The sequence below is a fragment of the Erpetoichthys calabaricus genome, chromosome 4, assembly GCF_900747795.2.
Source record: "Erpetoichthys calabaricus chromosome 4, fErpCal1.3, whole genome shotgun sequence".
In the NCBI taxonomy this organism is placed as follows: domain Eukaryota; kingdom Metazoa; phylum Chordata; class Cladistia; order Polypteriformes; family Polypteridae; genus Erpetoichthys; species Erpetoichthys calabaricus.
In genome coordinates, this window is record NC_041397.2 from 2,138,424 (window position 1) to 2,155,552 (window position 17,129).

At 45.0% G+C, this 17,129-nt stretch overlaps 1 protein-coding gene across 1 annotated transcript in view; it reads right to left on the reverse strand.

Annotated features, from left to right (window-relative positions):
- LOC114641482 (interferon alpha/beta receptor 2-like) overlaps positions 1 to 17,129 on the reverse strand; it is a 46,097-nt gene that overhangs the window by 28,482 nt on the left and 486 nt on the right. The window contains exon 2 of the mRNA XM_028790512.2: positions 4,976 to 5,087. Within this exon, the coding sequence (XP_028646345.1) occupies positions 4,976 to 5,036 (61 nt within the window). The 5' untranslated portion in view covers positions 5,037 to 5,087. The remainder of the gene's footprint in view (positions 1 to 4,975; positions 5,088 to 17,129) is intronic.

Consider the following 17,129-nt stretch of genomic DNA (forward strand, 5'->3'; position numbering starts at 1 on the left):
TCTGGTTGGCAAGGGCAGACATGTGGTCCAGTCCCACCCTCCAGAAAAGACCCTCTATCTGCGGCAGCCAGGTGTTACGTGGGTGTCCCCTTGACCTCGTCCAGCCATTGGGGTCCTCAACAATGAGGATCCTGTCAGCCAGATCACCCTCGAGGCTGTAGTGCAGTGACTGATGCCCCCTCACAATGCAGGTAATGGGCTTCACTTGGGACTCCATGATACCCACTGCACGCCCAACCTACCTGGAAAGGGGGTCTCTCTTTGAACTGCCTTTCCCAAGGTTTCTTCCATTTTTTCCCTACAAGGTTTTTTTTTTGGAGTTTTTCCCTTTTCTTCTTAGAGTCGAGGCTGGGGGGCTGTCTAAAGGCAGGGCCTGTTAAAGCCCACTGTGGCACTCTGTTATAATATGTTTTATTATTAAGTTTTATGTCACTGTTCTCTGTGCCCACTGTTATGGACTCATTCATACAGGCAGACCAAGTATGGTACACAGGGGCACAGCATCCCTTGATTTTTTGTATCAGTAAGGTACTGCTGGAGAATGTGAGTTTCCCCCTTGGGATTAATAAAGTATCTATCTATCTATCTATCTATCAGCATTTAGAATTGCAGAGCCAAGCACAGGACTAGAGCGCCAAAGACAACTGGAGAACTGAATAGTCAGCCTAAAGACAGACTAGGATATTTCTGTCCTCTGTCAGCACACCATCCTCTTGCCTTGTTGGCAGAATGAGAACTGTATGTAGGCATTGTGCTATTCCTGTATTTTTGAAGGTGAGGTTTGAGTCCTTTCCTGTCCTTGTTTGGATCCGGAGCCAAGAGCCTGCACATGGAGCAACCCGAATATAAGGATGGACCTACGGCCAACACTTTGAAGCTGCCGGGTGGAAGATTATGTCTTCCGTCCGGTGAAAATCCTTTCAGCGTGGCGACGAAAGATGGCAGACTGCGTAGGTCAAGACTCCCACATTGCTTGACATGTCTGTCATAAGCTTCCCGTCTGTAATACCGCGTGAACCCGTCAATAAAGAGCTAAATTATCCTCTATACTTCTCATGTAATCTTGTAACCGTCTTATTGGATGCGGGGGGTTGGGGGAGGGGATGGGGTTTGGATAATACCTTTTTTATTTATAATTATTTAAATTCAGGTTAATTATAAAGCCGCAGTTGAAAAGAACACATTTCCAGAGAGCTAATGCCGCTTAAGGAAACACACTCCTTGTGTGATTTTGGGCTACCTAAAAATAAATTGTATTGTATTGTATGAGCAACACAAAGTCAAACCATTGGTACCCAAGGATTCTCCAAAGAGACACACATGAAGGAGTCGAGTCTTCATCTCAGGTAACCTTGATGGCATCCATGTCTCGCAAAACAGGGAACACCAGGACTCTAAAGACTTGGACCTTCGTCCTTTTGCATAGACATCTTGTATTGAGATGTATTGAGGATTTGTTCTGTGTATTGTATTGTATTGTATTGACCCCCTTCTTTTTAACACCCACTGCACGCCCACCCTACCTGGTAACAATAATAATACATTTTATTTATACAAGGCGCCTTTCAGAGAACTCAAGGACACCGAACAAACAATAAATAAATAAAAGACACAATTATAAACAACTTAAAACATCAGAAAATCTAAAAATTAAAACCAAACAAAACCACTGTAATCAGAAGGAAAAACAAAAAGCCATTTTAAACAGATGTGTATTAAGTTTACATTTGAAGGATGAATATGATTTGATGTTTTGGAGCTCCGCAGGTAATGAATTCCAGAGCTTGGGAGCAGAACGGCTGAATGCTCCGCTCCCCATGGTGGTTAGATGGGTGGAGGAAGAGGATCTAAGGTTACGGGATGGAATGGCAACATGAAGAAGGTCAGATAGATATGGAGGGGTGAGGTTATGGATGGCCTTAAATGTTAATCTCAAAATCAGTTCGAAACTTGATCGGGAGCCAATGAAGCTGCTGCAAGACTGGAGTAATATGGTGAATAGATGGGATTTGAGTGATGATACGTGCTGCAGAATTCTGGACTAACTGAAGCTTATGAAGAGATTTATTAGGGAGACCAAAGAGGAGTGAATTGCAGTAGTCCAGCTGAAAAGTAACAAGACTATGAACAAAAATGGCAGTGGTATGAGGAGTGAGGGAGGGGCGAATGTGATTAATATTACGTAGGTGGAAGTGAGCAGACCGGGTGATGTTATTAATGTGACATTGGAAAGATAGAGTACTGTCGAGGATGACACCCAGACTCTTAACCTGAGGTGATGGGGAAACAACAGAGTTATCAATAATAAGAGAAAGATTATTGGTTTTGGCAGTGGTAGCGCTGCTGCCTCGCAGTTAGGAGACCTGGGTTCACTTCCCGGGTCCTCCCTGCGTGGAGTTTGCATGTTCTCCCCGTGTCTGCGTGGGTTTCCTCCGGGTGCTCCGGTTTTCCAAAGACATGCAGGTTAGGTGGATTGGTGATTCTAAATTGGCCCTAGTGCGTGCTTGGTGTGTTTGTGTGTGTCCTGCAGTGGGTTGGCACCCTGCCCGGGATTGGTTCCTGCCTTGTGCCCTGTGTTGGCTGGGATTGGCTCCAGCAGACCCCTGTGACCCTGTGTTCGGATTCAGCGGGTTGGAAAATGGATGGATGGATGGATTATTGGTTTTGGATAATGATGATTTTGAACCAATGAGGAGAAGCTCAGTTTTGTCATGGTTTAATTTAAGAAAATTCAAAGAAAACCAGGATTTAATTTCAGCAATGCAGTCAATAAGCGAGGGTGGTGGAAAAGAGGAGGTGGGTTTACCAGCAAGGTAGAGCTGGGTGTCATCAGCAGAACAGTGAAAATGAATGTTATATTTGCGAAAAATATTGCCAAGGGGGGAAGAAGGTAAATAATAAAAAGAAGAGGCCCCAGGACAGAGCCCTGCATCACACCATAAGTAACAGCGGTGGGCTGGGATGTGAAGGTTTTAAGCTGTATGAACTGAGTGCGGCCCGAGAGGTAGGATCAAAACCAATCAAGTGGAGTGCGGGTAATGCCAGTCAAAGATAATCTGTTAAGGAGAGTGATGTGACAAATACTATCAAAGGCCGCACTCAGATCAAGGAGGGTGAGAATAGTGATTAGACCGCAGTCAGCAGCCATAAGGAGGTCATTGGGAATTTTAACAAGTGCCGTTTCTGTACTGTGTAGGGGGCGAAAACCAGACTGGAACTCTTCATATAGATTATTGTGAGATAAGTGGGTGTGAGGTTGGATGGCTACTATTTTTTCAAGAATTTTGGAGATAAAGGGCAAGTTAGAAATGGGGCGAAAATTATTGAAATTAGTAGGATCAGCACCAGGTTTTTTTTTGGTAAGGGGTCTCTCTTTTTGAACTGCCTTTCCTGAGATTTCTTCCAGTTTTTCCCTAAAAGAGTTTTTTTGGGAGTCTTTCCTTGTCTTCTTAGAGAGTCGAGGCCTGGGGGCTGTCAAAAGGCAGGGCCTGTTAAAGCCCATTGCGGCACTTCATGTGTGATTTTGGGCTCCACAATAATAAATTGTATTGTATTGTATATCGGGAGCACCACACACCCCTTTCCAGCGACCTCATGACCCCCCCATGCTCTCCCACTCCGTCTAATGACTTCATAGGAAGAGTCACCAGAGACATGAATGTCACTGCTGAGGTAAGTAAACCTCTCAATGACGAGGTCGACACTCTCTCTGCAGACAGACACACTGCTGATGTTTGTGCCCAAGAGCTCATTAAAGGCCTGGCTCTTTGGTTCTTATCAAGACCCTCGCAAGCCCAGACACTCAGACTCCTCACTCAGTCTCTCAAGACTCCCAATCAGAGCCTCCATTGACTCCGCAAAGATCACAACATCGTCAGCAAAGTCAAGATCCGTGAATCTCTCTTCACTAACAGATGCCCCTCAGTCGCTGGACCCCACAACCGTGCCCAACATCCAGTCCATGCAAACATTGAACAGACCCCCATATTAAACTGGGAAAAATACAGAGGGTCCACCTCCACTGTGCACAGCACTCACAGTACCAGTGTACAGGCCGGCCATGATATCCAGCAACCTACAGGGGACCCTCAGGATGTCCCACAGGGCAGCTCAATCAACTGAGTCGAACGCTTTACGAAAATCGACAAAGGCTGCAAAGAAACTCTGCCAATATTCGCGTTTGCGCTTCCTGAGACCCCTCAGTGCCAGGATGTGGTCGATGGTCGACTTCTTAGGTGTAAAACCAGACTGTTCTGGTCGCTGGTAGGTGATCAAGTGATCACGGATCCTATGGAGGACAATCCTAGTGAGGACCTTACCCGGCATCGAGAGCCGTGTTATCCCCTTGTAGTTGCTGCAAATTCAGGTGGTCACCTTTCCATTTCCAGAAAGGGACGACAAGTCCTGTTTTCCAGTCAGTTGGCATGATGCCAGTCTCCCACATGGAAGCAAAGATTGTTTTTAATGGAAATAATAAAAATAAAAAAAAGATAGTGGTGTGTCTTTGATGAAGTAAAATCAAAAACCCTTCGTCATGGTGAACCCAATCTCTAAAACGCACCCAAATGTGACACCATTCACGTGTTTTCTAACTTGATATTTTGCCACAATTGCAAGAAGTAAACAAACTCAAAAGTCTGAATGAGTGAGTGGCACCAATGCGGGTGCTCATCAAAAATGCAATCATTGACTTCAGGAGTTACAAGGGCAAAGTGTGCCAGTTTGACTTCCAGCTGGCCGAGTGCGGAGAGATGAAGGGAAGACGCCGTCCTTGAAGGAGATGGGAGAAGATTGGGTCTCAGCTCAAATGGTCCTGGACTGTGGAGAGCGGAGGAAAAGGAATGGGGGGCAACCGGCTAACCAGGGTCAACCTGGATACCGACCATTGAACCAGTGATGATGATCATGATAATAAAATGATGGATTTTGAAACCACAGAAAGTAATCAAATGGAAAAAGATGAAGTTGAACTCACCGACATAAGACAACTTCATGATGAGGACGAGGAAGTGAGTTTTCAATGGAAGGATCATCATTTTTCAAAATGGCTTCTCGTTGTTGTTGCCATTTCTTCCATTTTTTCATACCTTTCCAAAAACAAATAAAATAAATAAATAAATGCCATTGACTAGTTCCAAGATTTTAATTGAGTGCTCCCCAAACTGATATGTTACTTTAGTTCATCCGAGTTATGAACACAGACACACAGGACACTGTGATGGTGCACAGCCACTCCATTTGGAAGAAGGGCAGGACCCTCATTATCAGCCATTTTATTTTACTTTGTTAGGTGACTTCTTTGTTAAACTGAAACGGGCCGACTGCTGCCACTCATCATGCTAACTGTAAGGTGGCTGATAAAAGGACAGGACATCATCATCACTCTCTGAAGACCCCTCTGTGTGTCCCCTTTTTGGAACAATCAGCTCTGACAAGCACGTGAATAAGGGGGGTGGGTCTGTGTGGAGATTTTTAAGTAACACGATTTTATTCAAAAATGCACTAAAAATTAAAAATATATATTATTTCTTATACAAAGATTTTGTTGGTAATGAGTGACTAAAAATAAAAGTTGTTAGGCACCCATAAAATAATTACATTTAAATCAATTAAAATACAGATTTGCTAAACTGAAATTTCTAACCAGTTTAACTATGGAAAGAAAATGACACGTCAAATGAAAGTCTATGCATTTTAATCACCAAATCACAGAAAAGTGTATCTCGTCAAATTTGGATATCTGCTTCTTTCAGCTGCTCCCGTTAGGGGTCACCACAGCGGATCATCTTCTTCCATATCTTTCTGTCCTCATCATCTTGCTCTGTCACCCCCATCACCTGCATGTCCTCTCTCACCACATCCATAAACCTTCTCTTAGGCCTTCCTCTTCTCCTCTTCCCTGGCAGCTCTATCCTTAGCACCCTTCTCTCATTATACCTAACATCTCTCCTCTGCACATGTCCAAACCAACGTAATCTCGCCTCTCTGACTTTGTCTCCCAACTGTCCCAACTTCAGCTGACCCTCTAATGTCCTCATTTCTAATCTGTCTGTCCATCCTCATCACACCCAATGCACATCTTAGCATCTCTAAATCTGCCACCTCCAGCTCTGTCTCCTGTGCCATCGTCTCCAGCCCATACAACACAGCTGTATTAACTGCTGTCCTGTAGACCTTCCCTTTCACTCTTGCTGATACCTGTCACAAATCACTCCCGACACTCTTCTTCACCCACTCCACCCTGCCTTCACTCTCTTCTTCACTTCTCTTCCACAATCCCCATTACTCTGAACTGTTGATCCCAAGTATTTAAACTCATCCACCTTCACCAACTCTACTCCCTCATCCTCACCATTCCACTGACCTCCCTCTCATTCACACACATGTACAGCGTGTCACTTTTTCCACATTTTGTTATCTTACAGCCTTATTCCAAAATGGACTAAATTCATTTTTTTCCTCCGAATTCTACACACAACACCCCATAATGACAACATGAAAAAAGTTTGAGGTTTTTGCAAATTTATTAAAAATAAAAAAACTGAGAAATCCCATGTACATAAGTATTCACAGCCTTTGCCATAAAGCTCCAAATTGAGCTCAGGTGTATCCTGTTTCCCCTGATCATCCTTGAGATGTTTCTGCAGCTTCATTGGAGTCCACCTGTGGTAAATTCAGTTGACTGGACATGATTTGGAAAGGCACACACCTGTCTATAGAAGGTCCCACAGTTGACAGTTCATGTCAGAGCACAAACCAAGCATGAAGTCAAAGGAATTGTCTGTAGACCTCCGAGACAGGATTGTCTCAATTTACAAATCTGGAGAAGGTTACAGAAATATTTCTGCTGCTTTGAAGGTCCCAATGAGCACAGTGGCCTCCATCATCCATAAGTGGAAGAAGTTGTAAACCACCAGGACTCTTCCTAGAGCTGGCCTCCATCTAAACTGAGCGATCAGGGGAGAAGGGCCTTAGTCAGGGAGGTGACCAAGAACCTGATGGTCACTCTGTCAGAGCTCCAGAGGTCCTCTGTGGAGAGAGGAGAACCTTCCAGAAGGACAACCATCTCTGCAGCAATCCACCAATCAGGCCTGTATGGTAGAGTGGCCAGACGGAAGCCACTCCTTAGTAAAAGGCACATGGCAGCCCACCTGGAGTTTGACAAAAGGCCCCTGAAGGAGTCTGAGACCATGAGAAAGAAAATTCTCTGGTCTGATGAGACAAAGATTGAACTCTTTGGTGTGAATGCCAGGCGTCACGTTTGGAGGAAACCAGGCACCGCTCATCACTGGGCCAATATCATCTCTACAGTGAAGCATGGTGGTGGCACCATCATGCTGTGGAGATGTTTTTCAGTGGCAGGGACTGGGAGACTAGTCAGGATAAAGGGAAAGATGACTGCAGCAATGTACAGAGACATCCTGGATGAAAACCTGCTCCAGAGCGCTCTTGACCTCAGACTGGGGCGACGGTTCATCTTTCAGCAGGACAACGACCCTAAGCACACAGCCAAGATATCAAAGGAGTGGCTTCAGGACAACTCTGTGAATGTCCTTGAGTGGCCCAGCCAGAGCCCAGACTTCAATCTGATTGAACATCTCTGGAGAGATCTTAATATGGCTGTGCACCGACGCTTCCCATCCAACCTGATGGAGCTTGAGAGGTGCTGCAAAGAGGAATGGGCCAAACTGGCCAAGGATAGGTGTGCCAAGCTTGTGGCATCATATTCAACAAGACTTGAGGCTGGAATTGCTGCCAAAGGGGCATCGACAAAGTATTGAGCAAAGGCTGTGAATACTTATGGACATGGGATTTCTCAGTTTTTTTATTTTTAATAAATTTGCAAAAACCTCAAGTAAACTTTTTTCACGTTGTCATTATGGGGTGTTGTGTGTGGAATTCTGAGAAAAAAAATGAATGTAATCAATTTTGAAATAAGGCTGTAACATAACAAAATGTGGAAAAAGTGATGTGCTGGGAATACTTTACGGATGCACTGTATATATTAGATTGGTTTACTTATTTAAGTAGTTTATTTATTTCATATTCCCGTTTAATGTTCTAGAAATGCCTCTGTATGGAGATAATCCTGAGTGTAGAGTGCCATCTAGTGGCTGGTTAATGACACGGTCTCCTAATAACTTTTTAAAAAAGTCGTATAATTCAACAGAGAGAGAGAGAAACTAAGAGCTAATTTATATTTATTTTCCCTTCACAATTATATAACTTTGGAAGGATCCAATAAACAGATTTTGGACATCTTCATTTGTCTCTGACCGGATGGCCTTAGTAGCTGTGATTTAATTCTGGACACCAACATAATCCTTCACAACAAATGCACTTCCTGGTAAGACTTGCTATGAAGGGTACTCTACAAACACTGCCCCCTGTCTTATAGCGCCACACACAGTTAGCCTCAGTGGTTGGACCCCGGCCCCTAAACCCCCCCCCCCTTCCCCAAGGTGTCTCCCTGGATGACCACTCAGGTTGAGGGCCCTTTGCTCCTCCACTTAGCCTTTTTTTTTTTTTGGAGTGAGACTTTGTGACACGGCCTTACTGTGAATTTTATGATCCACCAATTCGCTAAAATCTTTGGTGGCAGGCCTTGAAGACAAAAACCAGAAAGAAAAAAAAAAGAAGAGAAAGAAATCAGCCAGGCCATAAACTCAAGCAGCAGGCTTCAGTGCCTACCTTTCTCTTCACAGATTTGATGATAAGGACCGGGAGATGAACGCAGAGTGCAGAGCCATCTAAGGTGGGTGCCAAAGAGCAGGCCAACCAGAATCACTAACTGAAACTCAAAGAGCAAAAACCAGAAAAACAATTTAAGATTCTTACACAACGATTCACCCGTCAATTTTGGGCACTGTAGAAATGTCACATGGGTCACACATTCCAAGGCATTCTGGGGAAAGAAAGATCGCCCTGAAAACACCCGATGCCTTTGCTCTGAAATGGTGGCACCCACAGTGTAGTATAACATGGATGTTGTTGCCACATCCTCTTAAATACTTTCAATTTTTCCAAATTCCAAAATTCAATTTTCTTTGGGCAAATGAAATTAAGACCAATATGTACCAGAATGATGGAAAGAATAAGGAGAAGAGAAGGAACAGCACATCATCTGTGAAACATGGCGGAGGCCGTGTTATGGCCTGATCACGTGTGGCTGCCAATGGAAGTCGGTCACTGGTGTTTAGTGACGATGTGACTGGTGACAGAAGGCGCAGGATGAACTCCAAAGTGTAGAGGGCGCCAGACAAACGCTACAAAACTGACAGGACGACACTTCACAGTACAGATGGACAACGAGCCAAAAACATACTGGGTCATCAAACTAAGGGCAGTGGAATATTCTTCAACGGCCAAGTCCATCAACTGACCTCAACCCAACTGGACATGCAGTTCACCTGCTGAAGACAAAACCGAAAGTCCAACGAACAAGCAGCACCTGAAGATCAGCGGCAGAACATCACCGGGGTGGACACCCAGCACTTGGAGAAGGCCGTGGGCTCAGACTTCAGGCAGTCATTGACTGCAAAGGATTTTTATCCGAATAGTAAAAATGATCATTATATTTGGGGTGGCACAGTGGGTAGCACTGCTGCCTCGCAGTAAGGAGACTCGGGTTGGCTTCTCGGGTCCTCCCTGCGTGGCGTTTGCATGTTCTCCCCGTGTCTGTGTGAATTTCCTCCCACGGTCCAAAGACATGCAGGTTAGGTGCATTGGCCATCCTAGAGTGTGTGCTTGGTGTGTGTGTGTGTGTCCTGCTGTGGGCTGGCACCCTGCCCAGGATTTGTTCCTGCCTTGTGCCCTGTGCTGGCTGGGATTGGCTCCAGCAGACCCCCCTGTGACCCTGTGGTTGGATAATGGCTGCCGGACTGACTGACTGATTGTTATATTTATAATTATGTTAGCCTGTCCAAATTCTAAAAATTGAGGAGGGGGACCACGTATACAAATGGCTGTCATTCCTAAACGGCTCACGCTATTTTCGTTAAACCCCTTGAATGAAAACACTTCAATCCTGTAACGATTCATTTCAGATCCATTGTTGGGGGGCACACAAAGCCAAAATGATGAAAACCCTCGTGGAGCCGACTGTATAAAGACGTCCTTCTGGAACATTCATGAAGGCGCCGAGCCTGCTGCACTGGGGAGAAGTTGATGTCAGCAGATGAAGCTGAGCGGGCGAGAAGTTCAAAACTGGAAGTGCGACTCTGAAGCAGGTGCTCGCTTGGTCAAGGAGGAGTTGTGTTCATCTACAGTTCCCACAGTGCTCTTTAGGTGGCAGGATGTTTTTAGGGCTTCAGCAAAAACAGCACAAGCATTTAAACAGAGTGCCAAGAGCGACATACTCCGAGGGGGGCCGCCCCCCATGTGGTTCCCCTTTTAAAACCCGATTCCACAATTCGACTGTGTGGTGAGTACACCAAGTCACAAAATCCAATTCCCAGAGTTGAGGACTGCCTGGCAGTGTTGGCAGGGACGGACTGAAATTTACTAAGCTGGACTTGTGCCATCCTGACGAGTTTATGAGTAACTCGCACTGCTTAAAAAGTTCAGAAATGTCTGACCATAAAGGAATGTGTTTACCCTCTCGGACTTCCCTCTGCTCCTGCCACATTCCAGTGAAATATGAAGAAACGCGTTGCAATGAGTGCCACCTCCATCCATCTTCTAAGCCTGCTGATCCTACACGGGGTTACGAGAAGCTGGAGCCTCTCCCAGCCAGAAGGTTGGCATCTTGAGGTGGTGAGAAGAAGCTCTGTGTGTGTAAATGGCAGACGGGCAGCGCTGGAGATGCTGTGGAAACAAACCTGAAAAGCTCAAGGTGAAGATCTGCCACCTAAAATATTAGAGCGCCAAACGAACACTGGGCGGGTGGGGGGGCCGAAGTATGGCGGTGGTTTCAAGGCGTCTCATGTAGGTAACATTTGGATAAAAACGACCCCGTCGCGTGTTCAGCTCCAGTGTCCGAGTGTCAGGTTTCGTGTCCTCTCTGCCTTCGACTTTGCGTCTCGCTTTGTTGTTTTCATTTCTGCCCGTTTGCTCTCTTTGAACGTTTCTAATTCTCACGTCTTCATCTCCTGGCGATTTCCCTTTGCCCCCTCAAATTCTCACAATAATCCCATTGGACATGAAGTCTTGTAACGCCAGCATGCGGTTTGTTTGGCCTTCACGAGGACAGCGTCACTTCGGTCAAACGTGTGGCTGTCTTTTGACACATCGCTTGTGTCGTCTCTCTTGGGTTTCCCAACATTCCCAGCTCTTCATGTAAAATCGCACCAAGCATTGCTGTGTAAAACGCTGAAGTACGTGCGGTCTGCCCGTCAGCATAACGAAGCCAGCGGACTGCGTCTGATGCCCTCCACTCCTCTAATAAGTAGACGTCGCCGTATGTGATGGAAGCCCACCCCGATTTATTTTTTATTAATTATTATTCTTACCGAATTCTATTTATTTTTCCTCTTTTCTCGTAATCATTGCTTTGACATTTTGTAACGCGCATTGGGCTCCACCCTGTATATGAAAACGTGCTACAGAAAGAAGTGCCGCTGTTGTCATCTGGAAATGCAAGCAGCCATCGTCACGTGCCGAATGACACACTGGGGTTTGACTGGTTTGGGGTGGGCGTCGATGACTTGTGGGCACGTTTGCTGGGAATGTCCACAATGGTGCGTCTTCATGGAGATGACAAGCAGCAGGTGACATTTAAAAAAAAATAAATAACCACAAGCACTGTGGTCTCCACGGTGTGATGAAGGGGAAACATGGAACTGGTGTGACTGGTGTGCTGTGGAGCACCAGCATGACACACATAACCAATCAGCGTGAATCACAACAATGACATGAGGACAACTACCCAAAATAAGACCCTGGCGGGCCTCACGGCTCAGATGGCCCACCTCCACCTGGCACACACACTCACACATTAACAACATCAGGTATGCCAATCATAACATCAGGCCAACGCCACCTTCCTTTTCTGCTCATTTGTGTATTAGAAGGAAGGCAACAAACACACCGACGAGTGCAACACAAGCCCCCCATTAAGACCTCCAAACCCCACAGGCCTCCTTAACAGAGAGCTGATCAGACTTTTAAGAATGCAGAAACCTGATAATTTAATACTGTGCCATATTTCCCAGTCATGTCTTCGTGCCCCTTGTTTGTCACAGACCCCTGGGCGCACACTCAGAATGCCCTGCTGGCTCAAGAGACAGCGTGTTGTGGATGCGGCAGGCTTGATTGGATAGCAAGACCTTAGGTGTTGAGGGTACAAAGCTGAAGCTACCTGCCCGTACTCTACGACAGGGGTAGGCAACGTCGGTCCTGGAGTGCCACAGTATGTGCAGGTTTTTGTTCCAACCCAGTTCCTTAATGAGAACTCAATTATTGCTGATGAAGCACATATTGCTTAAGTGACATTTTAATGCTTCATTTTAGTGGTCTCGCTTGTTAAGGTTCTCCAACCTTAATTGCTTATTTCAATCTTAAACTGCTGCATTCCGTGTTTTAATTGCTCCTTATTAGCAATAAGATGTAAAACAGGGGTAGGCAATGTCGGTCCTGGTGAGCCGCAGTGGCTACAGGTTTTCATTCCAACCCAATTGCTTAATTAGAAACCAATCATTGCCAATCTCAGACCTTATTTAATTTTATGGCTTGTTAGTCTGTGCAATGTAAGGCTTTTATATCGTAGATTTTTTTCCTTTCCAAGGATATCATCCAAATGATTTGAAGCCTAAAACAGATCATTTTCAGTCTGTCACATTTTTCTATTAAGTGTTTTATTAAATCAAACCGTGCATGATGAACACACACAGATGTAATTGGAAAAAAGCTAGCTGGAGAACTGCTGGCTGCTTTGTCTTTTACATCTTATTCCTAATAAGGAGCAATTAAAACACTGAATGCAGCAGTTTAAGATTGAAATAAGCAATTAAGGTTGGAGAACCTTAACAAGCGAGACCACTAAAATGAAGCATTAAAATGTCACTTAAGCAATATGTGCTTCATCAGCAATAATTGAGTTCTCGTTAAGGAACTGGGTTGGAACAAAAACCTGCACATACTGTGGCACTCCAGGACCGACGTTGCCTACCCCTGCTCTACGAGACCACCCTCCTGACCATGGCAGCTTGTTGTTGTGACATCGTGCATTGAAAAGAGCAGGAGTTGTGTGCCCCTTTTCTTTTGTTGTCAGTCGCCATGGTGACCTAGTAATAATGTGCCCAGGTCTGCATCATGTTACTTCAATGCTGACAGGCAGACCCACCCCCACCTGTCAAATATCACAAGTTCTGGTACCCACCCCCAAGTCAGGGGGACAAAACCAAAAAAACTGAAGGGACGTTCAGAAGGAATTCTAATGAGCAGAGCTTGGTGTAGAAATGGGACCATCTAGGAAAGGGTACAACAAAGGGTGCCAAGTGGGCCCAGCTGAAAGCTTTCCCCCTCCTTTACCACTGGGCTACTAAACCACACAGACTGGCGGATTTAGGTATAGGCAGGGGGTAGAATCTTGCCAGGGGTGGCATGGGGTGCCCACATTATAAAATCCAGAATGGCAGCTACATCCAGAGCTGGGCCACTCCAATACGTACACAAGGGGGCGCTGTTCATGTAACTGAAGTGGCAGGCCTGCCAAACCTCAGTCATTGAAGTCTAATATGGATTACCCACTATGGACACTGAGGGGTCCCGTCCTCAAAACCCACCTAGGGCTCCAAATGGGCTTTGACCGGCACAACCTCACATTTGATTCAGATTTGCATTTCATTTCAAAAAGAAACTCGTCTTTAAATGCGAGAGCAGAGTCCGCGGCACAGAACTCACCCAACCAACCAACTTGTAATCCTCCAGAAACTCCCTCAAGCGGTCAGCAGTGTGGGGTGGCAGGAGAGGACGGGTGCCTTGGAGATTCAATTCGTTTTTTTTATTGGAAACACATTAACTTGAAATGCCAAGGATGAGGGTCTCTCCGATGTATTTGAACGCATGTTCTGCTCGGTGTTTGAAGATACAGCGGTGGGTGTGCTGGGTGTCTACACTGTCGACTCTGGCACTGACAATGACGATGACACGCATCATTAAGGTGGTGGCTCTCTGGCTAAAGGACCTGGGCTGGTTAAACTTGAAGGTTAGCAGTTCAAATCCTGGCAGTGAGCAAGACCCTTAACCTGCAATTGCTCCGGGGGGGTGCTATACAAATAACTGACCCTGAACTCTGTGTGTGTCTCTGGAGAGTAAGTATGCGGAAAATGATAAATTCCTAATACAAGAAATCCATCCATCCATTTTCCAACCCGCTGAATCCAAACACAGGGTCATGGGGGTCTGCTGGAGCCAATCCCAGCCAACACAGGGCGCAAGGCAGGAACCAATCCTGGGCAGGGTGCCAACCCACCGCAGAATACAAGAAATCGTTTATGGGAAATAAAGTAAATGATCAATTACAACTTTATTAAACACCAAACGCTTCCAGAGTGCTGGAAGGGCATTTCTCAAACCATTTGGTGTCCATTAGTCTTTTTACTTGTATGTGTGAGACCCACTAGCCCCCTTAACCCCTTGGTGAATCGAGCACATTCGTTAGGGGGCGAGCGCGATGCTCAGAGCAGCGACCCACTGTGACCCAATAGCAGTTATCAACAATAGCAACTCGCGACCACCAAAGTGGTGACTGACGATCGCTGCGCTGTAATTCTGTGCTGAGCGCGCTCCTCGCGCGAGGCCATTTTGTTTTATGTTTGTCCCCCTACTGGCATCGGGTGGTATTGCAGAGCGTTGAATCTTTTACGGTCTGTTGAGGGCACCATAAGTTTCACCGTCGGTTGTCTGACCTCAACGGCGCGGGGCTCTGCGGTGCCACACGGACAATATTTTTGGTTCCCAAAAGTGCCATCCTATGAAAATTCCAGAAAGAAGCTCGCTTTTCATTTATTTATTTAGCTCCACAGCCTCATTTCATAAATAACTACGAACAGATGATTTGTGAAACAGCAACGGATTCGCGCGATTTTAAAATCACACACTAAAATCAGGATTTCTTGACCGGCCAGAGTCCCGCCTGGTGGCCTACTAGACGTCACGATTTCTGCTTTTGTCCAAAAGAGCCAACTTCAAATGCAAAAAGGGGCGACACTCTTAAAACTAAAAGGTGCCTGCGCGGTCCTTCAGCGCGATGCTATAGGTCAGCGTTTCTCAACTTTTAAGTATTTGCGACCCGAGTTTTCATAACAGTTTTAAATCGCGCCCCCCCCCCCCATGTTTTTTTGAAAGGAGCACACTAATACCAATTTGTTCTTTTTTAATTAATGATATAGATGCATATTTTATTATACCTACTTAACTTTTATCGACATGTATCTAACTATATTTAATTTTTCTAGCATCAGAATGTAGTTTAAGTTCATTTGTTTTGGTTTTCAATAGATGTGGTTTTTCCCTGCGGTGGGTTGGCACCCTGCCCGGGATTGGTTCCTGCCTTGTGCCCTGTGTTGGCTGGGATTGGCTCCAGCTGACCCCCGTGACCCTGTGTTCGGATTCAGCGGGTTGGAAATGGATGGATGGATGGATGGATATATTTTTCATATTTTCAATTCTTGTTTACTTTTTTTTTCACATCTTCACGCCCCCTAGGGGGGCCCACCCCACAGTTTGAGAACCACTGGCATAGGAGAAGTATTTTTTGGTCCTCAAAAGACCCGTCCATATGATGGTCCCAGAAAGACCCTCCATAAATAACCATGAAGAGACGGGAACAGATTTGTGAAATACCAACGGGTCCTCCATCTTAAAAGAACTCTCACCGCAGTAACACAGAACACGTTCAGGTTTTCTTAATCTGTTAGTGTCCTGCAGCCCACCATACTTTAAAGATTTCAGTCTTTTATAAATATTTGAATGTTTTTCAAAGCACAAAGAAGCAACTGCACGTGCAAAGAATACGAGAATGAAATTGCGCTTGGTGAAGCAATGGAGCCCCGAGGAACCTGCGCACAGTGAAGAACCATCAAGTGCCATTAAAGGAGCAGCAAAGGCACGACCCTGATCTGGATAAACGGGTTTGGGGGGGTTAGTGTCGTGTGTAGTGTTTTTAAACTCACTCGCCGAGTGCCCAGCACTTCATCCGCTCCTCACTCTGCACGGTGAACTGAAGCTCAAAGCTCCTGCCATTAAACGTGTCGCATCGCACGATCGTTTATTACAATCGGCATTTATAAAAAGACAACTTTCACAACGACTCTTCAGAGCAAAACATTAGAATAAAACAGAAGAGCAGTTATTAGAAGGACACTGAATAAATATAGTCAGTGCCATCGTATCTTAAGAATACCTCGTGTGAAAAAAATGAATACACACCAAACATAACAATGAACAACAAAAATGGCAAATTAAAATGAGAAAAGTGAAACGAGCACAAGAAAAACGCGACAAGTGCGGAGATGACAAAAAGGACCTTACAGTAAGAAGAACGAAACATTTGAAAAACATTAGAAATCACCTTTAAAATGGATTTTAAAGATAAAAATAACCCCAGCATGCTTAACTTGACACTGTGGACTTTTTGTCCTCCGCTCACCCGCTGACGTTAACTCTGAACGCTCTCCACAGCCCACCGAGTTTTCCATGGCGATATTGGGCTGCAAATCTAAATTAATTTATTTAAATATTTTAAAGTATTTACATTTACATCCATTTATATAAAAGATATTGAAATTACCTCACAAGTGGTGTTATCCCTTTATTTCACTTTATTTATTTGCCCACCATATATAAATATTTGCAGACGCTAAGGCTTTCCCTTCAAAATCAAGCACAAGAGGGAACGCCAGGGCACACGAAGGAGGAGATCTTAAATATAAAGTCATGCGAATATCGCACCTAATAAATAAATAATAATTTTATTTACAAAGTAATGGCGTATCGGCTTTTGTACACTTCGATCGTGCATCGCGTAGAAATCAAACGGGAATCCATTGCTCATTGCCTCGCGGTTATAATTTCATTAATTTTGAAAACTCTGCTCTGCATCCGGTAAAATCGCCAGTGTTACACTTATTAATAATAATTATTATTATTATTATTTCTACCTCAAGTGCGACTTTATTGTTCGCTCC